The sequence below is a fragment of the Onychomys torridus genome, chromosome 10 (genome assembly GCF_903995425.1).
Source record: "Onychomys torridus chromosome 10, mOncTor1.1, whole genome shotgun sequence".
NCBI classification, from domain to species: Eukaryota; Metazoa; Chordata; class Mammalia; order Rodentia; family Cricetidae; genus Onychomys; species Onychomys torridus.
The window spans coordinates 10,504,336-10,527,987 of record NC_050452.1 but is presented as its reverse complement, the minus strand read 5'-3'; the positions used below and the strand labels follow the sequence as shown (position 1 = coordinate 10,527,987).

Genomic DNA, 23,652 nt, shown 5'->3' with positions numbered 1-23,652 from the left:
CCACCCACCACTCAGGTAGAGAAAACAGTGAGGGAAACAACTTCAACAGTGACTCTAAATGACTGAGCACTCATGCTGCTGCTGCAGATGTGGCTGACAGGAAGTGTCAAGCATCCACTGGTCCTTTCCATAGAGTATCTTAGTCTGCTACAGATCTCTACAAAGAAAGTTACTACTCTATTGTATAGTAAGAAAGTAACTTCCAAGTCTGAATAATCTTCCAAAAGTCAAACCAAAAGGAAAAAAAAAATCAGACAACATTCATCTTCTCTCCATTACTCAGTTAACAGAGTACGCATAGAGACATACAGACCAAGGAAGGTGGTATTTGGGAAAAGTAGGTTAGCACAGCTAATTAGAACTGTTTTCTTGATACAAACACTTAACTGTGAAAGTCTTTTTGAAAGACCTCTGCTGAAACAAGTGCAGAACACAGTCAGAAAGAGTGTGTCAATTAAAAACCTGGGGGTGGGGCTGGAGAGGAAGAAGGCTCAGTCATTAAGAGCACTTCTCTTGCTCCACTAGAGGACCAAGTTCAGTTTCCACACCCAAACCAGGTAGCTCACGACTCCAGCTCCAGGAGACCCCACGACTCTGGTCTCCGTGGGCACCTGTACTCACATACACGTGCCCATATGCAAGCAAACACACACACACACACACACACACACACACACACACACACACACACTTAAAGATAACAGAAGTAAATCTTAGGGTTTTTTTACATGTATTCATTTTCTGCGTAGTGGTGGTGTAGGACTGTTTGTCATGGTGCACACCTGGAGGCGAGATGGTTCTCTCCTTCCACCACATGGATTGCAGGAATTAAACTCAGGCCTTCCGGCTTGGCAGCAAGCACTCTTACCCACTGAGCCATCCTGCTGGTCTGAGTGTCTCAGTTTTTACTGATCTAAAATTCAACAGCTCTTTATCATTTTTGACATTATGCATTATCTTCTAGAAATCCCATTTCTTCACTTACCTTGAGGTAAAGCCAGGAGGACATTGACTAGAGTATCTTCTCACCATAAAATAAACAGATAAATTTACCTGGCATTTTGAGATTTTTTTAAAAATTAATTCAAAGTTGTTGGATTTAGAATAGTGATTTTTTTTGGGGGGGATACCACTGTATTTATTGTATATGTGCAACCGTATTTTCATCTTAACTGTGTTTCATATATATATACAAGATATTTTAAAACTGAGTTCAACTTATTATTTAAACATCAGTAGGAGTACAAACTGTTATAAGTTAAAGCCTGTTAGAAGATTAAATGTACTACTGAGGTTGACAACAGAAAATGCCACATCAAAATCCTTCCTGGCAACTGACACAAACAATAACGTTAACACTTGATTTCTCCTTCGGAGTAGTCAGTAACTGGGAAAAAGAAAAACAAAGGGCTTAATTTCTATAATCACATTTTCCAAGTGCCCCGTCTCCCTTCTGGCAGCTGTACTGGAGGAAAAGCCTGCTCACTTATAATTAGTCTCAGGGTACTCCTCTGCTAATCTGCCAAAGTTCTCTGACGCCCTCACTATATTCATATGAGAGGAGGCAAGTCCTACTTTCAATTATGAACCCTAAAGCAAAGGGCAGACTGAAGATCCCCAGGCTCCTGAAACTTGAGCCTGTCAAGGGGACCCAGTACTAACTGGCTTCAACAGGGGGACAGACAGACAAGACTCTGAAAGAGATCAGATAACTATCTAATTGGAAACCTGATGAGCACTTCCCTCCTGGGCAGGGAAGGTAAATAAAAACTCACCTAGGACCACATTTTATTTACCAGAAAATTAAACCTTTACTGTATCACCTTTGTTACCTTTTTAAAGGGGGGGGGGACCACACTCAACCTGTCACCAGAAGAACACAGGACAATACTGCACATAGCTTAGGTTCTAGGCACACCAGTCAATGAGCACCTTCTCAAATGACTGCAGGGTATTTGAGGGAGGAAAACCCCATTAACCGAATTGCTTCAATTTCTTTGTCTTTAGCCTTTCCCCACAAAGGATATAAAGTCTATAAAATACTTAAAAATTAGATAGAAAACACATTGTTTCCAATCATTTGCTAGATGGTGGCAAAACAGGGTTTAGCAGCATTTCCAGCAGACAACAACAGAGTGCTTTAGGCTTTGTAGGCAAGTAGGAGTGGGTCCAGTAAAACTTCAGGTAGGAAGCAAGAACTAGGGACAGATTTGTCCCCTGGGCCATTTTCTGCCAACTCCAGAACTGGAGCAATAAATAAATATTAAACAAATGACCAGAATCTGCTAATAGCACCAGCCACAGGGAAAGAGCCCAACACAACAAAAAGCAGCTAACAGAATTAACAAAGATGTTCATTTAATTTGTTATGACATTTCCTTTTTTTGGTTTTCTCAATGTAGCCCAGGCTGTCCTCGAACTCAGAGATCCGCCTCCCTCTACCTCCCGAGTGCTGGGATTAAAGGCCACCACCGCCCACCCCAACAATCTCTTTACCATATGAGTATAAAAGTTATTACATCAAAGGCTACAGTTGCTCCAGTAAAATATTAAATTTGGATTTACTTTAATGAGTAAAAAAGATCTTTGTTTATACTGACTTATCCATATGAACTATTCTGAATACAACATGACATTTACTTCTAGTTTTGATTTAATGGAGGCATCACCCAATTTTTGAAAGTTGTAACTTATTATCTAAATTGTGACTGAAAAAATATTTAAGTTGTATTTTGCCAGTGGCCATGTTAGAGAGCAGCAGATGGCAACTGTCTTCAGGGGATGGGCCCACAAGCACGCAAGGCCCTTATGGGTCATCTCGGATAGGCACGGCCCCGAGAGCCTCAGCACCAGAACATCTCTTGCTACTGCTGTGTCTGCAGGTTTGCTGCTGCCATTTTTCTCTGGTATCTGGCATGTTGTGAATGGGCGTGGGGGATCCCCACTGCCCCTAATGTTGTGTGATTATCTCATGGAAATACCCTGTTCTACTGGGTATTTTTTGTTTGTTTTGTTCTTTCGAGACAGGGTTTCTCTATGTAGCTTTGGAGCTTGTCCTGGAACACTCATTCCGTAGCCCAGGCTGGCTTCGAACTCACAGAGATCTGCCTGCTTCTGCCTCCCATGTGCTAGGACTAAAGGCGTGCGCCACCACTGCCTGATTGCTCTACTGGGCATTTTTACCTGTGGATTATTGTGAAGATGATTTCCTCCTAAGCTCTACTGTTAACTAAAGCAATGATATTATATATAATAATGGTGTTACTTTAAATAGGATTTTGATGATTGAGGGTCTATAATAAATACAGTAAGGGATTATGGCAGAGGTTAGCTTAGTGGGAAAATTAATACAGGTAAAAGCAAAATATGGTGCTGGCTCCACCCCTGATAAAGCAAGGATTGAAGAGGACAGAAAATAAGAACAGGAAGTGTCACTCAACTCAGCTAGTTTCTCTTGAATATAGGCTGTGCTCAGGTTAATGATAAAGGAAAAAAAAAACAGTTCTAGAAGCTAAGGCAGTTCAAGTAATCTTAACACTGAAAAATGTGTTCATGGGTTTCGGTGTGCAACATAGCTGAAACAAAGCTTTAAATAATGACTTAAAGTTGGGTTAAGATGTTTTTGTTAATAGCTTTGAGGTAGAGAAAAAAATCTTGGAAAACAATTTAAGGGCATACTTTTAATAGCTGAGCAAGGTCAGGGAACAAGGACAATGACAGCCTGGCTATTGCTGGCTGACTTACTAGGATCGGCTAGGGATTGAGGGTGATGATTAATTTCTTGTACCCATTTCTGCCCTCAGCTTCATGATAGAAGTGGGTATGCATCCCAAGGATTTAAAATAAAGCTGATTGTTTTTCATATATAAAAGTTTAGATTCTTCTAAGATTTCTTATAAGATTACCTTTTGAGATAAAATAAAATGACTGGTCCTCTGTTACAGCAAAATGCAGTCTGTCAGCAAAAAAAACTGGCTGAGAAAAATGCTTGCTTATAGCCTGTTAATCTATAATAAGTTGCTTGGGTATAAATGTATGTGGGTTCCTGGGGCAACTTTTTTTCACCTGCAATACATAAAAAGTTTAATCATGTAAGGGATATGGAAAACATGCTTTTTTTTACTTGTATTCATTGTAATCATTCACTTGAAAAATAGATTGTAACCACACTGTAATTTTTATATTGCTTGAAAGATTTTGTTGGGGGTATATAAGCTTTAAGGGAAAAAATATAAAGTTAGTTAGAAGGAAGAAATTAAGAGATACAGAAGGGATACATCTGGATAGAGGCAAGAAAAGACATGAAGACCAGAGAGAGAAGATGACGGAGAGACCCTTAAGGTGTAAGCTGCCATTGTGGAGAACAAAGAGCCCTGTGCACACACACAGATAAGTACTGGAGAAGCCAGGAAAGCTAAACACACAGCTCACCTCTCCAAAGGAATGAGGTGAGAAGCTGTTCTTCCTGGAATGCTGGAAATGATGTCCTTTACAACCTGGCCATCTGATGAGCAGGCTCTGCCCGGATCTCCCAGAATTTATGTTTTTACTTATCTGAGACCTTTCTCCCTAAATTTTGAGCCCTGTTTTTAGAGCATAGACCCACTCTTAGGAGTGATGTCACTTGTGCTTTACAGCAGCCTTAGTGGCTTTGGTGTGACCTTAGGGCCAGGCCAATCCTGACACCCACAGGTGTTACCTTTACCTCAGTGAAATAAATTCCCTAGACCCTAAATCTTGGGCACTATCTCTGAGTCAACAGGGCCTATTCTTGTGAAAGAAGCCAGATATACTTTGTAAGGAATCTTAATGTAAACATGTCTTAAATTGTTGTGCACTTGGGACTGAGTTAACTGTTATCTGAATACGTTTTTTCAAAATTGTGCTGTGCTTGAATATGGCTAAGTAAAATGATCTGGGCCAGACTCTAGACTGCTCCAGCACCGGTTACAATAAAATTGGGCTGAGCTGAGTTTCTTGTCTCTTCTTGGATCACCTTTTCCCTGCCTGCTGTAAAGCCTGCAGGGGAATCACTACATGCCATGTGGGTCCTCTGGAAGAGCAGCCATCTCTCCAGCCCAAATGTCTCCTGCCCCATGTAGCTCAGACTGGTCTCAAATATGGAATTCTGTCTTAGTTTCTCAAATACTGGGATTACAGGCATGCACTACCATGATTGGCTTAACAGTGACATTTAATAACATGCTCTAACACATGTAGACTTGTATTAGGCATAAAACTCCAAACAGTCAGATAGGCTGAGCTCTAGTTTCTGTACATAGGTTAAGATGGCACTTGTAAAGCAAACAGAATCAGTACACATTTCTGTGGAATAATCCTTCTGTACACTGTGTAAATATATGTTGCTATGATTGGTTTAATAAACAAGCTGACTGGCCAACAGTTAGGTAGGAAAGTCAAACCGAGAATGATGGGATGAAGAAGGGCAGAGCCAGAGGCAGAGGGAGCAGGAGATGAACCTGCTATGCTAATAAAAGTACTGCCACGTTGTAGCTGGAGTTGGCAGAGCATAAATAAGGAATATGGTTTAATTTAAAATGTAAGAGCTAGTTAGTAACAAGCTGAGCTATTGGCCAAGCATTTGTAATTTATATAAGCCTCGGTGTATTTATTTGAGAATGGCTACAGGACAGGAAAACTCCACCTATAACAACCCAGTTCAGAAAACTGAAGAACTAAATTTAGCAGAAGACCAAAGGTATTCATTCTCTGAACACAGACACTGAAGAGGCCTGATATAATACATTACAGTTTTTGTTTAATAAATCATAGTTACATCGTACTTGCCATGTGCCAGACATCATTCTACATGCTTTACAAATATTGGCTCATTTAAGGCATAGAAGCATTTTGGAAGTAATTACATATTGTTTATTTATTGTGTGCTGGAGTTACGTATGTGTATGTACCACGTGCATGCAACTGCCTGGGGTTACAGCTGTTTGTAAGCCATGTGATGTGGGTGCTGAGAGCCAAACCTAGATCCTCTGTAGAAGCAGCAAGTGCTCCTAACTACTGAGCCATTTCTCCAGCTCCAGAAGTAACAGTATGATAATCCTCTTTCTAGATGAGAAAAATGGAGCTTAGCAAAGTTACATTAACTTGCCTACAGTCACAAAGGCACATAAATATTAAGTGGGAAGACTGAATTTCAACTTCCAATCACTGTATTTGTTGTCGTGAAAGCAGTTATTTTTCCCCCCCTTTTCTTTTTTTTTTTTTTTGAGGCAGGGTTTCTCTGTGTACCCCTGACTGTCCTGGAACTCGACGCTATAGACAGGCTGGTCTCTAACTCAGAGATCTACCTGTCTCTGCCTCCTGAGTACAGGGACTAAAGGCATGAGCAACCACTGTCTGACCATGAAAGCAGTTTTAATTCGAGCTTCTAAAAATTATAGGGGCTTTGAAGGGACAGACTATGACTTTAATTCTTAAACTCTGAATACAGCTGGAAAGAGGATAACTAAATTAATTTATGTGAGATTTTAAATTGTACTTCATTTTGATTTAAGACTGTTGTACTTACAAAAGTTTCTTATTGCAAGCTATCTAAATCTTTCACATGTAAAGGTTGGCATGTTGATCTAATAACAATATATACTAGCAACAACAGCTGAATGTATTTTATGTATTATGCTATGTTTGATGTTGGAAATGTATTATATGATAAATCTTTTAAAAGAAATCCCACCAGCTTGCAAACTGGTCTAGCCATTCTAGAAATCAGTGTGGAGAATTCTCAAAAAGCTACAAATAAATCTAGCATATAACCCAGCTAAACCACTCCTTGGCATATCCTCAAAGGACTCGATGTCCTGCTCCACAGACAATGGCTCAGCCGTGTTCAACTGCTGCTCTACTTACCATAGCTAAGAAACGGAAACAGCCTAAATGCCCTTCAACCAATGAATGAAAAATGAAAATGTGGTACATATACACAACGGAATAATATTCAGCTATACAGAAAAAAGAAGCCATGAACTTTACAGATAAATGGGGACCTAGAAAATATCCTATTGAGTGAGGTAATCCAGATCCAGAAAGACAAATGTCACATGTTCTCTGTCATTGGAGGCTCCTAGCTCCAACTCTTTAGATGTGAGAAACCAGGAAAGTAAAATGGCCGGGAGAGGAGGATTAGAGAGCAACAGAGAGGGGAATATCAGGGTGGGGAACAGAAGGGGCTGTAATTAGGGATGGGGAGGGAGAGATAAATACAGAGGAGGGTAAAATAACAGTAGTGATGTCTTAAAAAAATCAGAGTCATACCATCTACCTAAAAATAGCTCTATAATATATGTAAGTCTGTGTATAAATATGCTTATATAGTTTAAATGATATTTTCTCTTCCAGGCTAGCAATGCTACACCAAAGAGCCAAAGACCATCAAACAAAAATGCCAACACTAGGCAGAGAAGCCCTGTTTTGAGTTGTTGGTCAGATTTGTCCAAGAGACTCCCTTACAGGCTATTTATTATAGGCTATTTATTGCAATTGTCCTTGTTTGTCCTCCAGAGGTAGAACATTAAGTTTTTATTGCTGAAAACACCATACATTTCAGATGTAGGGCCTAGAGGCCCTTAAGCTGGAACCGACCTGAAATGCCTCCTCCCTGAGAACTAGCTTTCATGGTACCAGAAGGCACTATACAAACTTCCAAAGGGGAGAAGCAACCCACAGTCCTACCCAACTATGCTACCATTGAATGACATCAATGACCAGCATGGCACAATATCCCAAAGGAATAGTGTAGTGGCACATATACCTTGGCAGTAATCAACAGCTCTCTAATTGGACTTATGTCCCACCTAACAAGAGGGAGGTCATGTTTGTTACTAGAAACCTAGTCAAGTACTCAGGGATAGTAAAGACATGGGTTGTGGATGAGAACCTACAACCAACACTTTACTAAACCAGAATAATCACTAACTACATTCTAAATATTTGTCCTTATACCCACAAGTCTTTGTATTATCTTACTCCTCTTTGCAACAATCTATCTAAATGTAATCTAGAGTCTAGTTCCGATGGGTACATTTACAAAGCAACTCCAGCAGCTAAGGTTCAGGGAATATTATGGAAGAGGGGGTGGAGAGATTTTAAGAGCCAGAGATGAGGGAGTTTGCTGTGAGATTGCGTCTCCTAGTAATGTCAAAAACTACACTCATTAAGTCTTAAATACGACTGCCTAACCCAGAGGTGGGGTGGTGTCAGTGACATGAGGCCTGAACCCTTCAAAAACAACAACAACAACAACAACAACAACACAACTACAGGCAACTAAGGAATGCTGAGAGTGGGAGACATCATCTTCCTTAAGGAAGAGCACACCAATTGGTTATACGATACCAAATGGTCAGCTCTGAACACACACATACAAGGAACATATTACAAACTGAGCAGGTTGTATTTATGAATTTAGGAATGTGTATGTATATACATATATGTATGTAACAGCAATCAATGAAACCAGAGGTCATGGATTTAAAAGAGAACAAAGACAGGTAATATGGAAGGGTTTGGGGGACGGGAAGGGAAGGGAGAAGTGATGTAATTACATTATAGTATCAAAAACTAAAACCGGGGTTTGTGATTTAGCTCAGTGGTAGAGTGCTTGCCTAGCAAGCGCAAGGCCCTTGGGTTCGGTCCTCAGTTGCAGAAAAAAAAAAAAAAAAAAAAAAAAAAAGGAAAAAAACAAAAAACTAAAACCATTTAAAAAAGAAACACCATCAGGTAGGGGTTATTATCTCCATGTTATAAACAAACCGAAGCTCAGAGAGCTTGCGATAATTAACTAATCTTATTGCTAGTATGCTAAAAGAACAAGGATTTTATCCAGATCTGGCTCCAAAGGCTACATTCTCTGCAACAAAGCATGCGTTTTCCTGATTTGTATGTATCTTTCAAACATTTCTAGCATTAGACTAGGGTGACGATGATATACTGGATGGAACAAGAAAACTGGTGGTTGGTTAGCTAAATTCTAACCCACTTATGTAACTCAGTTATAGCATCCCATTTCCCACATGTACTAGTTCTAAGCCTGGCATACAGTAGCATATTTGGCCATTAAACATGTTAAGAACTGGGGCTTTAATAAAAGGTATGGTTGAAAAATCAAATGCTCTTCAAATGCAGTGTTGGAGTCTCTTTTAATTTTCCCTTTTGGTTTCCAATGCTATGAATTAAAGGTGCCTGCTAACTTTTATTCAGAAATGTACCTATTGGAGAAAACTAATCTGAGAACGGGAGATTTGCTTTGAGTAACTTAGAAGGCTAGTACACTGCTAACAACCCGAACTGGAGTTAAACTCTTGCAATCCTGATTTGTCTCTCTTTTCCTTTCCATTCTTAATCTAATTATTAACACTATTTCCTATACCTATGAAGGAAGACCTTTTTTACCCCCAAAAATATTTACTCATGCTTAGGTGCGTGTCTATGTGTATGTATGGGGGTGCAGGTGGTTGAACCACCTGATGTGGGTACTAAGAACCAAACTCTGCCAGAGCAGCAAGTACTTCCTTTTTTTGGTTCTTTTTTTGTTTCTCAAGACAGGGTTTCTCTGTGTAGCCTTGGCTGTCCTTAGAAACTCGATCTGTATGAAGAACAGGCTGTCCTTGAACTTAGAGAAACCCGCTTGCCCCTGCGTTCTGAGTACTGGGATCAAAGGTGTGCACCACCACTGCCCTGATTTTTTTCTTTTTTGAGACAGGGTTTCTTGGTGGCCTTGGATGTCTTAGAAAACCAAGACTAGACTGGCCTTGAATTCAGATCCGGCTGCCTCTGCCTCCCAAATGTTGGGGCTACAGGTGTATGTCACCATATATTTTATGTGTGTAAATGTTTTGCTTGTATGCACGTACATGTACCATGTCTATGCCCAGTGCCCTCAGAAATAAGAAGAGGGCACTGGATCCCTGAAACTGGTATTACAGACAAATGGTGCTGGAATCCAAACCGGGGTCCTCTCCAAGAGGACCAAATGTCTTCAACTACTTGCCCATCTCTCCAGACCTTCAGCAAATGCTCTTAACAGCTGAACCATCTCTCTAGCTACTTACAGCCATTTTCTAAACAGTTTGTTTTTGAGGTTATTCAACCTCCTCAGCACCCAACCTCGAAAACCGCTAACGTTTACTGAGCACTTCCTGTATACAAAATCAATGAGCTAAGTACCGTTGTAAGTACAACTTCAACCTCAAGCATTTTCAAGTACTACTATTCTCTAAATTTTCAAGTTACTACTATTCTCTAAATCTTTGTGTGTGTGTGTGTGTGTGTGTGTGTGTGTGTGTGTGTGTGTGTGTATGTGCATGTGTAGGCCATAGGCTGACCTTGAGTTTCTTTCTTTCTCAATTATTCTCCACTTTGCTTGCTGAGACAGGGTCTTATTGCATCTGGAGCTCGAGGATTTGGCTAGGCTGGCTGGCTATGGAGATCCGGGGACCTAACTGTCTCTCCACCTCCCTCTCCCAGCCAGTGCTGGGATTACAAGCACTTTACTAACAGCATCTCTCCAGTCCTTTTACCATGTCAGTCATGAGATAGGCAAGTTGCGTAAGGGAAGTTAGTCTAAATGCTTGGATCCAATCTAGCAGCACCACTACAGAGACTTGCTTTTAGTCTCTAGCCTATGTTTAGAGCTAAAGTGGACAGACGGCACAACTCTTATTAACTGTTATTAGGGCCCACAAGATTTATTGGAGTCCATGAAAATGTTTTGAGATCTAATATTATTATGCAGTATTATGTTTACATTTAAGAATAAACTCATTGTTATTTCAAGTTACAGAAGAGAATTTTAAGCATTTTTTTATGGGGAAGGGACTTGCACAAAAGTCACAATGTGGGCCCGGCTATACCACTGTTTTATTCTCTATCTTCTCCAGTTTTCTCATTTCTCATATAGAATTTGCTATCAGAGTCCTTCATTACCTTGAATGTCTCTATAATTATATTTTTAAACCAAACTGACTTCTGAAAAAGTGAAAATGATTAATCAATTGCAAGTTTAATTCATCAAAGAGGATAAAGCATCATGTATTGCTATGAGATATCTTTCTGTATGCTGTGAATATGTGTTGCTCCCATTGTCTACTAAACAAAGCTGTTTTGGCCTATGGCAAGGCAGCTTAGAGGTAGCTGGGCCATCCAAGCAGAGATATGGAGAGAAGAAAAGAGAGTAGAGAGGAGCTGCCAACAGCTGCCAAAGGAGCAGCAAGATGCCAGCAGACTGGTAATGCCATGGCCATATGGCACATTATGGATTAATAGAAATGGGTTAAGTTATAAGAGCTAGCTAGCAAGAAGCCTGCCATAGTCCATACAATTGGTAATTCATATAAGTCTCTGAATGATTATTTTATAAGCAGCTGCGGGACTGCCAGGCCAGGCAGGACCAGAGGAAAATTAGGGCTACAATGTATGACTCATTGTCACTACTGTCCTATCTGTCTGCAGGCAGGGGACCAGAGCCCTGGGGTTATGTAGGTAGCCATTTCATCTTGTTTACTGATGCAAATAAGCCACACATATTACCTAATATACCTAATTACCTTATGGTACGACTTAGCCACGAACAGGTTATAAGTGTTCCAAACATCCTGAAGGATATGTTCACTCACTGTTAATTTGGTACATCAACTTGATGAGGCCATCAGATGCTCAGATATTTGGTCAAATATGAGGATATTTCTAGGTGAAATTTAATATAGAAGCTGATAAACTGACTAAAACAGGCTGCCTTCCCTAAGATAGGAGGGCTGCATCCAAGTAAAGACCTGGATAGAAGAAAACACAGAATCTGAGAACCAGGGAGTTTCTGTCTAAAGATACCAGTTTCCCTGTCTTCTTACTTGAATTGTATTTCTGGAACACACATACTGTTTTTCCTGGTTTTCAGGCCTTCAAATTCACACCAAAACTACAGTTTCCATGGTCTCCAGCTTAGTATGTATTTTGAGCTCCTTAATTTCTAGCAAATATTTCTATTATATATTTATTTATTCCTTTTCCCTCCCGCCTCCCCTCTTTCTCTTACACATACCCTATTTGGTTCTCTCTTCCTCTGTGTCTCTCTCTGTGTCTCTCCTTACATGAAACATCTCTATTTCATAAATATTAAAAGGGTATATGGGGCTGGGGGTGTGGCTCAGTGGTAGAATGATCCCTAGCACAGACAAGGTCCTACTTTGAATCCTCAGTATTGCAAAAACAAACAAAACTCAGAGAGTTTAGTGTACTGCAAGTGCAGCTAGCTTCTCAGAGGCACGAGCGGCACTGGCCCCTGGGATTTTAGACTTGGTTCTTCTGCCACGGAAATGCACATCTTGTTAAAGTATCTTGTATTTAAGGCGCCTGTTAAAATCTCCTCAGCTTATTTCCAATTATTTTTTTTCTTTCTTGCTTATGATAAAATCCTGGTTTTTCTATTGCAATAGTTTCGCTATTGGTAACACTACGTCTTATGTAGAAGAAATTTAAAGAAATTTAATCTTCCACTTCAGAGGATACTTTATGCCTTACCATCATTAAATATTAAGTTAAGATATCAAATACAGCTATGCTTGTATACTTATCAATCCCTAATTTCAAACTATAAAAAGAGTAGCCACTGTAATATTTACCATGCTCTGAAAAGATGATCAGTTCTCTCTGTACAGTTTCTGGACAAATCTAACACAATACTTCTACTTAGTGTTAAAGGCCAGAATGCCAAATTTTCTGAGGGGGCAGTAAAAAAGAAATACAATTCAACCAAATCCTCAGTAAACAGACCTAAAAGGCCAAGGTCTTAAGTCTCACTATTTGTTTTTTAAGATTTACTTATCTATGTAGTTATGTATCCGGATACTTTGTCTGCATGTACATGTGCACACCAGAAGAGGGCATCAGAAGAGCTGCCTTGTGGGTGCTGGGAATGGGACTCAGGATCTTTGGAAGAGCAGTGAGTGCTCTTAATTACTGAGCCATCTCTCCAGCTCTGTTTGTTTTTGAGATGGGTTCACTATGAAGTTGAAGCTGGCCTGGAGCTCTATAGAGCTCAAGCATGCCTTGACATCCACCCCTCCCCTAACCTCCAGTCTTAGCCTCCAAGGTATTGGGGTTACTGGAATGAGCTATCACATACAGCCTTAATTCCTTTATTTTGATGCTTCTATTTCCAGCCACAAATTCAAATGTGTATGAAAAGTGAAACATGCATGATCTTGGGCAGATGATTACAGAAGAAAAAGATCTGCTATATTCAGCTTGAGAATGCTGACTTTCTAGAGAAATACTAGTAACTTTATCTCAAACTGCCACAACATTGTCACCACCCTTTTCCTTTTGTTACATCTTTAACTGTTTTAATAGGTAAGAGTTTTAGTATACTTGCAAAGGGCAGTGGCATGGCAGTATGAAAGACCTGCCACCCACACCATTAACTTTCACTTATTTAAAATTTTAAAGCTTTATTTTATCTGTATGAATGTTTTGCCTGCATTTATTTATGTGCAACATGTGCATACCTGGTACCAGTGGAATTCAGAAGAGGGCACTGAGTCCCTGGACGTGGAGTTATAGACGGTTGTGAAGCTACCATGTAGGTTCTGGGAACTGAACCTGCATCCTCTACAAGAGCAACAAGTGCTCTTAACTGCTAAGCCATTTCTCCAGCCCCATCCTTAAGTTTTAAAAATTTATTTTTATTTTATTTTTTTGAAAAAGATTTACTTATTTTTATTTCGTGTTCATTGGTGCTTTGCCTGTCTGTGTGAGGGTGTCAGGTCCCCTGGAACTAGAGTGACAGACAGCTATAAGCAGCCATGTGGTTGCTGGGAATTGAACCTAGGTCCTCTGGAAAAAGCAACAGTGCTCTTCGGCTGAGCCATCTCTCCAACCCTATTTTTTTTACTTTTAATTCTGTGTCTGTGTGGGCATGTGTACATATGTGCAGGTGCCCAAGGAGTGGGAGCCCTGTGGAGCTGGAGTTCCAGCAGTTGTGAGTCACTGGGCATGGACGCTGGGGACTGAATCTGTGTCCTCCAGAAGAGCTGCTCTCTCAGGTGCTGAGCCATTTTCCAACCTGACATCCTTCATTCTTAAAGGTCTCAAAATTCATCTAGTAACCTTGTTCAGTAATAACAGCTGGATGGCCACTAACAGAAAGTAACTTCATGGCCTCCCTTCCAGAAGAAAAACCTTAGTATTTACCAATGCCCTAGATTCTCAAGTGACATTCTGAGTAATATTTAGTTTTACAAAAGCTCAGGGGCAAACTAATGCTTATGCTGCAAACTCTTCTGCCGAAAAGGCTTCTAGGCCATTCATTCAATCACCACTCCTGGCAGGTGTGGCGGCTCCTGCCTGCAGCCCAGCACTGAGGAGACTAGGAAGGAGCCTGCTGCAGCCAGGAGACAGTTTAAGAGAAACATTAACGAACATAATCCTCTCTCAAAGGGCAAGATTAGGACTAATGTACATTTCAAGTCCAGGGAGAAAAGTCCAGGCCAGTTTCCTTCAGAACAGCAGGCCAAGAAAGTCACTGTTTAATCTGGATGCACTCCTGACTCAGTCTGCTAGCAGCTCATCTATTCTCCCTCCTCGGCTTTCTTTGCAGACTGTTCTCAGTAGTTCATTCCCCACTCTACATCTACCACTGAAATTCTGCATGCCCCATTCCCCAATAATAAAAGTGTGAAGCCTGGCTCAAAAGACCTCAGCAAGTTTTAATAAGTATTTTTGCCATCTCTATGCAGTTTATCTTTTATTTAAACACAGAATTCTCTTTCTGCACATTTTCCACTCATTATCCCAAACCATAAAGCTTTCAAGAGGCTGTCAAGATGCAAAATCACACGTCATATTCCAATGAAACCCACATATGATTGTGTGTGTGTGTGTGTGTGTATTCAATTATTAGATTATATATAAATAAACTCACCATGTGTCGTGTAAGAAATTTCCAGTTGAAATGGCCAACCTTTTAAAACCTCATTCTCTGATGCTGTTAAAAGTTCTAAGGCTACAACTAAAGGTCATCTAACACCACTGTCATCTTACACTTTACTGCACTGGAACTAAACAGGGAACGGGAGAGGTCAGACCAACAGTCTCCATTGTGTATTAGTTAGTTAATCTGTCGTTAAAATTATAAGGCTCTTTCCTCAATAATAAATTATTAAATAGTAACACTGCACATTAGCTGAGCTGTGCAATAACTAAATTAGCAAACAAACTATTCAGACACTCAAAGCCAATGAAAAGTGAGGAGCTGTGAGTACAAACTGGTCATACCACATGTATCAAAGCCATCAAAGCATGAAGTGGAATTATTTCAATTAACAGACTTCAGATACTTCCAGTTAAAAATGGTTTTCGAAGCAAACGACAACAGGAAAAATAGCAGCCCACACTAATATTAAAAACACCCTATGGAGAAGATGTCCCCCATCAGTCACCGCTCTAAAGAAGTGACTTTTTTCCTCAAGAGAATGGCCCTTTCCTCACCACTTGGGCTGAGTAATCATAAAAATTAGTACAGAGTACAACTCAGGACTAGGAAACAATGAGATCAAGCTACATCTATAGGGGCTGTTTTAGATCAAAATAAATATTAATGAATCTCTTCTGAAAGAGTATGAACCAGGTGCACACAGGTGCTGAGTAGTAAAAATATTCTCCCTGATACATCTCCCTAAGAATAGTTATAAACAAAACAAAACATATACACACAAGCAAGAAGCTATAAATAAATTACTATAACCACAATAAGTTAATCCACAGTCACTTCTCCTTCTAGGGCTAAATCTAAATTTATCTCATGCCAGATCTTTTTGTGGCTGTTAAATCACGAGGTTTCAAATCCCATTAGCTCTCTCCTGTAATCAAAACTGTACTTTAATAATTTTTTTATAATTTATTTAACTTTATTTTATGTGCATTGGTATGAAAGTGTCAGATCCCCTGGAACTGGAGTTGGAGACAGTTGTGAGCTGACATGTGGGTGCTGGGAATTGAACCCGGGTCCTCTGGGAGAGCAGCCAGTGCTCTTAACCACTGAGCCATCTCTCCAGCCCCCCTTTAATAATTTTTATGAGACATAGTTAACTGACTTTTTTTTAACCTCTAAAGTAAAGTCTTTTTTTTAAAAAAATTACTGTATCGATAAAAACCAAAGGAAAATGGCTAACATTTAAAGCAAACATTTTTAATGAATAATTTAAATTGATAAATTTCTGTTATCTAAGAAGCATGATAAATTGCATGATAGCAATCTTACAATTTTTCAAAGAAAACTCTAACTCATCTATAGATCAGGCCAGCAAATATGTCACACAGACACCCTTTAGCAGGTACTCAGTTTTTTAAGCTGTATTAGAAGTCTCCCTGGCAACCAAAAGGTTATACAAACAGAGGAAATTAGTAAATACCTGAACTGAAGTGGCCGAATCCTGCAAATGGCCACTAGCAACTGTTCCTTTGGAAGTTGCAAAAGAGACACTGTGCATCTTAGGGGTTCCCAGAGTATCAACATTTTCATCTGTCCTATGTGACTGCCAGACTTCCTTTCGATGATGGGATTCTGTAGCCTGCTGGTCTCCAAAGGCAGCCCAAGAAGAACCATCTTTTTGTTCATCCTCAAAAGCATTCCAATCTACAGCTTGGCTAGGACCAGCTGAACTGAAGTCTGCAAAATCATCCGAGTCTTGAAAAACACTACCACTGTCTTGAGTATTTGGCACAGAATCAAAATCTCCAAATTCACCATCTTGACCATTTTCCAGTTTTGAGTCAGGTTTACTGTCTTTTCCAACAGACTTTCCTGCCAACTGATCTTCCTCTGATAAACTACCAGATGTCTGTTTTAGGTCAGATTCAGCAAATATCATTTCCTCTGGGCAAGAAACAGCATTTGTATCCTCAAATTCCCCAAAATCATCACCTGGTTCACTAAAATGTAGAAAATGCTCTGAGGACTCTTCAAAAGTGACATCACTCATTGAATCTTGAGTACTAGCAACAAAAGGCGGAGTGGTGCCACCGGCTGTACCAAAGTCACCAAAATCACCCTCATTGGTGTCATGGCAAGTCACAAAGTCGCTACCACTGTCACCAGTTTTTATGCTTGCAGTCGGATCATCTAAAGTATTTTCTTCTGTGGGATCAAGGTTTGGGATTTGGGAATTAGTAAACTTTCTATTTTCTTCTTTGGAAGAATCAACTTCATTAACATCAGAAGTTTTAATAGAATCCATGCATAGGTCAGCACATTTAGAAGCAAATAAATCATTTCCCTCAGTTTTACACTGGTCCCTCCTAATGGCTTCTGAATTTTCAGTTGAGTCTATCAGGCTCCAAGCCTCAGACTGAATTCTTGAATTTAAAAATTCGTCCTGCTGCAGCGTTTGAAGGCCTTGTTTTTCAACACTGAAACTTCTATCAGTTATTACATGAACTTCTGAAACACAGACCTGATGTTCTACATCAGTAACTCCTTTATCCTCAAAGCTTCTACCCAAAGACACATCCTTCATAGAATTCAGTTCATTGACTCTGTTGATTCTGCTGTTTTCCTGAATGGCCAGAGCATCACCATCATTTAAAGCTGCACATTCTATTTCTTCTAGTTGTATCCTTTCTGTTTGGGAAAATGCAGCAAAATCTGCAAATTCCTTAGCAGGAATACCTGCTGAGTCTAAACCACACTCAGTGCCACAAGAGCTAAGAGGCTTCAATCCCTTTGACTCAGCCATGTTGTCCAGGTCATCTGTTCCCTGAGGATTTACAGTTTCTAAACCTGCAAACCCATTTGTTAGAATTTCCAGACAAGGAGGCTTTTCACCGTTGCAGCTCTCTAACTGCTTGGTTTGATGAACAATGTTCGTATCAGTTCTAAAATCTCCTGGAGAGAAACTCCTGGGTTGTCCAATGTTTGGTCCCTGCAAGACTACTTTATGTAAATCTCCGAGGTTTTCCATGCTGTCGATGGAAGTATCTAAAGTTTCAGATGGAATCATTTCTTTGCTGGTGGTAGAAAGTACAACATCAGATTGACTTTTCACAGGAGTAGAAAGTTCAGCAGTGATATCCTTATCATTACCATTTTTAATGGACTTAAAGCTTGTAAGGCTATCTACATTTTCTGAATAATCATGAATTGGCATAAAATGGTTTGAAGGTACAAAGTCTTCCTTAGGACGAGTATAATCTGGTGCATCAAAATCAACAAACCCTACACCAGAAGGGCTGACTTCTGAAAATCCACCAAATTCTCCAAATTCATCCTCATCATCATCCTCTGCTCCATTGTCTAGTGGTGGGGGAGATGAAGAGTACATTCGAATGATGTCTGGCTCCATTGTTTAGCAGCTTTCCAATAATTAATTTATGCCTTAAAAAAGAAAGAAAAAGCATTTTTTGTTGTTGTTGAGAAGACAGATTAGCTATAACAAGGTTTGTCAAGCTACTTTAAAACAGTACAAAGTTATTTGGGCATGGTAACAGGAAGTACACGTAGGAGGATCAAGGCCACCCTCAGATACATAGCTAGTTAACCTGGGCATTAATCTCAAAATACAATGAAAATTACTGTTCTGTTCTGTGTATATGTATGTGGGTGTGTGCATATACATGTGTATAATTACAGGTACACGTGTGTCTTTGGGTGCAAATCACGAATTGTTGCTCAGACTAATTCCATTCACGGTTTTGTTTTTGAGACCTGGTCTCTCACTGGTCTGGAACTTGCCAAGTAGGCTAGGCTACCTGGCCAGCCTCAGGAACACCTGTTTCCACCTCCAACCAACTTTTTTTTTTTTTTTTTTTTTTTTAACCCTTGCATTCTGGTGATAGAATTTAGGTTCTTGTGTTTTGGCAAGAACTACTTTTCTCTTGGGTGAATTGCATAGTTTGATCTATTGTTTTTTATTTTATTTTATTTTATCTTTAGCATTTAGTACTGGGGACATCTGGCAGAACAATGAAATTTTGGGATTTCAGAGAATCTTTTTCTTTTCTTCCTTTTTTTCCAAGACTGGGTATCTCTGTCTGGCTGTCCTAGCAAACTTCTGTAGACTAGGCTGGCCTCAAACTCAGAGATCCTCCTGGTCTGCCTCCCAAGTGCTGGGATTACAGATGTGTGTCTCCACCACAGGCTGTGATTTCAGAGAATCTTAAACATATAAAAGTACACCTTGGGGCTGGAGAGATGGCTCAGAGGTTAAGAGCACTGGCTGTTCTTTCCAGAGTTCATTTCCCAAAAACCACATGGTGGCTTACAACCATCTACAATGAGATCTGGTGCCCTCTTCTGGCCTGCAGACAGAATACTCACTGCACACATAATAAATAAATAAATAAATAAATAAATAAATAAATAAATAAATAAATTTTTTTTTTTTTTTTTTTTTTTTTAAAGTACATCCACAAAATTTTCTCTCAGGTACTCTCCTATCTTTTAAAAATTATTGTTCGAATTTACTGGAGACTCCATGCTTGTGTGTCTGTCTGTCTGTCTGTCTGTCTCTCTCTTTCTCTGGCCCAAGTTGGCTTTTGGATAACTTTTCATTCTGAATTAGTTCAAGGCTCAGAAGATGTTATGAAAATTGTAGGGTTCTTCCACACATACTCTACCTAGGTCCCCCCAGTGGTGTGCATGCAGCCAACAACTACAGTATCGATGTTTCTTGACTTATCATGGGCTATACTGTCATAACCTTATCATAGGTTGACAAGAGCAAGACACATACTGAACATGTGCAGATTGCTCTGCGAACCTAAGTTTTCATTTCTCTGAGACACAGCTCCCAGTAATATGAACGCTGGGTCATATGGTATGTCCAACGTCACCTTTTAAAACCTGAAAAATTACTTTCTCAAATTCACTTTTATAATAACAAATCAATTTGCCATCTTCTCATTTGCAATTTTCTTCATTTTGCTATCATACAAGCTTAAGAGTTAATATGCATTCACTTTAATCATCCTCTACTTCTGTACTTAAAAAGAACATTAAAATAAATTTAAAACTTATTTTGCTGTATAATTTAAAGATCAAAGTAAAATTTTTGGATATGCTTTCCCATACTCATTAATTTATAGTATTTTATATACTTAATTCTTAAACTAAACCTGCCAGGGTTATTGTGATCCTTTGTGTGAAGGCCAACAAGTGAGACCTAATATTAAAAGCAAAGATTAGGGTCTGAAGAGATGGCTTAGCAGTTAAAAGCACTTGCTGCTCTTGCAGAGGACCCAGGTTCAATTCCCAGCACCCACATGGTGGTTTCCAACCAGCCATAACTGCAGTTCCAGGGGATCTGACGCATTCTTCTGATATCCTTGGGCACCAAGCACAAACCCATGCATGTAAGCAAAACATTTGGGCAAAACACTCATACATAATATAAAATGAATACATTTTAAGAAGCAAAGGTTGGGCAGGGAGAAGATGATAAACTATTTGTGCAGAGCTCTGTGAATGAGAAAGGACAAGTATATTTGGAGAAAGAAAGAACTCTAGGAGTCCAGAAAGCACTGACAATGTCAGGCCTGGTGGCTCACACCTGCAATCCAAGCATGTAGAAGGTTGTAGAGGGATTCCAAGTTTGAGGCCAGAACAGACTACATAGGAAGTTCCAGACCCACTGGGGACACATAGTCAGAGCCTGCCTAAAAAAGACGAAAGAGGGCGGAGAAGGAGAAAGAAAGAACACAGTCCAGATGAAAAGTAAATAGGACACTAACAGCCCACGGGAGAGACACAAGTGCAGACCCACAGGTCCTGCAGGGAAGGGAGCGGTCCAGCGCAGCAGGACAACTGCTTACCACAACTGCTTTCCTCTGCTGCACAGTACTGAGGACTGAGGCCTCAGGAGAAGCTGCTCACTAAGGAGACCCCACATAAAAGTGAGAGACAGTCCTCCCAACAGATGCTCACATACCAACACAGAACAACATAACAATTTTGAATAAATAGGGCAGTATTTCTACAAAAATTCATAACTCACCAGTAACTAAATTTAAATCTATGAAATACTGTATGAAATAAATGTAATTATGGGCAAATAATTTAAAAGATTAATTTAAAAAATGATCAGTGAACTCAAAGAGAATAAAACAGTTCAATAAATTAAGGAATAATTAAAAATAATAAAATAAGCTGGGCAATGATGGTGCACGCCTTTAATTCTAGCACTTGGGAGGCAAAGCCAGGTGGATCTCTGTGAGTTCGAGGCCAGCCTGGTCTACAGAGTGAGTTCTGGGACAGCCAGGGTTACACAGAAAAACCCTGTCTCAAAAACCAATAATAATAAATTAATTAATAAAATAAGAGCCACCTCTTCAGCCCTCAACCTTTTGCTTTTAATATTAGGTTTCATTTGTTAGTCTTCACACAAAGGATTAAAGTAACCCTGACAGGGTCAGTTTAAGAATGAAGTAAAACCTGGTGCTGGTGGTGCACACCTTTAATCCCAGCACTTGGGAGGCAGAGCCAGGTGAATCTCAATGAGTTTCAGGCCAGCCTGGTCTACAAAGCAAGTTCCAGGACAGCCAGGACTATTACAGAGATACCCTGTCTTGAAAAAAAAAAAATGAAGTACATAAAATACTCACTATTAATAATTATTATGCATTATTGTCATAGAGGATCTGAAAGAACATGTCAATTCTGAAAAAGAGGCAGAGTTCTTAGAAATGAAAAGCTCAACATATCAAACAAGTAACTCAGCTGAAAGCCTCACCAGGAAACTGGAGCAAACACATCAGGACTTAAAAACAATGTTGACTAATTATCAGTTCAGACATACTAAGAAACAATCTATAGAAATACAAGACCTAAGAAAGGTAAGCGAGCAAAATTATGAATTGGTATAGACAAAGGAACAGAAATGAAAATAAAAAGCATAGAAAACTTGTTCAGGGAAACACTAGCAGGAAAATTCCCAAACCTTACAGACATTTAGAATCTCAAGCAGACACACTCTGAAGAAAACCCCTCCATATCATGTTATAGTTAAACTGCTGAAAGTACAGTACAAAGAATATTAAAAGCTACAAAAAAGAAGTGTTGTCAATTATAAAGGAGGTCCTTGCGAATAACAGCAACATGATCAGCAGAGATCTAAAGGTTAGAAGGTGTGGAATGCTGTATTTCAAGTCCTGAAAGAAAATATCAGTCAACTAAGATTACTGGATCCAGCAAGGCAGGTAGGTTATCCTTCAGAATCAAAGGTGAGATAGAGCCCTCCCAAGATAAGTTTAAACCAAATTCATGACCTCTAAACCATACACAAAAAAGGAGGAGGATCAACACAATCATGAGGGAAATAATAAGCCTCACCAGGATAGTAAAATAAGCCAACGAGAATTAGAAAAAAATCAAACACGATTGATTCAATACACCATCAAACGTTTAATATGAATTTAGAGAAAAAGAAATGGGTGTAGATTATTCAAAGTAACCAGAAGAAAAACAACAAAATGACAGGAGCTAGTAGTATATAACTTTCAGCAATAACCATGAATATAAATGGCCTTAATTCTCCAATTAAAAGACAGACTGAAAGTGACTTAAAGGTCAAGGACTGGTCAGCCATTAAGCCTTACATGATAGAAGTGTACAAGTCAGAAAAAGGAGCCATTGTGGCATATTTATCTTCAATGTTTTTCATTATGAAATCACCATAAGGAGAAAATAACTACATCAGCAATCAGATGATTCTGTTAGCGGGTTTTTTGTTTGTTTGTTTGTTTGTTTGTTTTTTGAGACAGGATTTTTCTGTGTAGCCCTGGCTGTCCTGGAACTTGCTCTATAGACCAGGCTGGCCTCAAACTCAGAGATCCATCTGCCTCTACCTCCTGAGTGCAAGGTTCAAAGGTGTGTGCCACCATCACCCAGCCTTCTGTTAGTTTTAAAAGAAAGAATAATAAAAGACACACACAAATGCCATTTTCTTGTCTAGTGTCCCATGTACATACGCCTGTGTATGCTCACAAGTCCAGAGCAGGACATGGGGTACCTTCTTCCTCTTTTGCTCTCTACCTCACTGCCTTAAGACACTGTCTTTCACTGAACTGGATGCTGACCTTCTTAGTTAGGCTGGCTGACTGGCCAGCTAGCTCAGGGGGATCTGACTGTCTCTGCACCCTAATACTGGAGTTATAGGCACATATAGTCATGCCTGGCTTTTTATGTGGGTGCTAGGAATTCAAACCTGGGCCTCAAATTTGTAGAGCAGGTCTTATACACTGAATCATTCCCCCAACTCTCAAAATGAAAATAAATAAAATGAACAAATAATAAATAAACATTGGAGGTCAGAGAGACGGCTCAGCATTTAAGAACTCTGGCTAGTTCAATTGCCAGCACCCATGTTGAGTATCTCACAACCATTTACTAGCTCCAGGGGATCTGTCATCCTCTTCTAGCCTCCTCAGGCGCTTGCACACATATACTATTAAACACACAGACACATAAAATACAAAAAAAAAAAAAATCTTTAAAAAAAATTAAGGGGCTGGAGAGATGGTTCAAAAGTTGAGAGCACTGGCTGGCCTTGCAGAGGACCTGGGTTCTGTTCCCAGGACCCTCATAGTGGTTTACAACCATCCATAGTTCCAGTTCTGACACCTTCTCTTGGG

The 23,652-nt window shown here is 39.7% G+C and overlaps 1 protein-coding gene across 2 annotated transcripts in view; it reads right to left on the bottom strand.

The window, feature by feature from the left end:
- Positions 1 to 23,652, bottom strand: part of Aftph (aftiphilin) — a 72,901-nt gene that overhangs the window by 27,541 nt on the left and 21,708 nt on the right. For both annotated transcript variants that reach the window (XM_036201365.1, XM_036201366.1), the window contains exon 2: positions 16,440 to 18,400. In XM_036201365.1, the coding sequence (XP_036057258.1) occupies positions 16,440 to 18,368 (1,929 nt within the window). In that variant the 5' untranslated portion in view covers positions 18,369 to 18,400. The remainder of the gene's footprint in view (positions 1 to 16,439; positions 18,401 to 23,652) is intronic.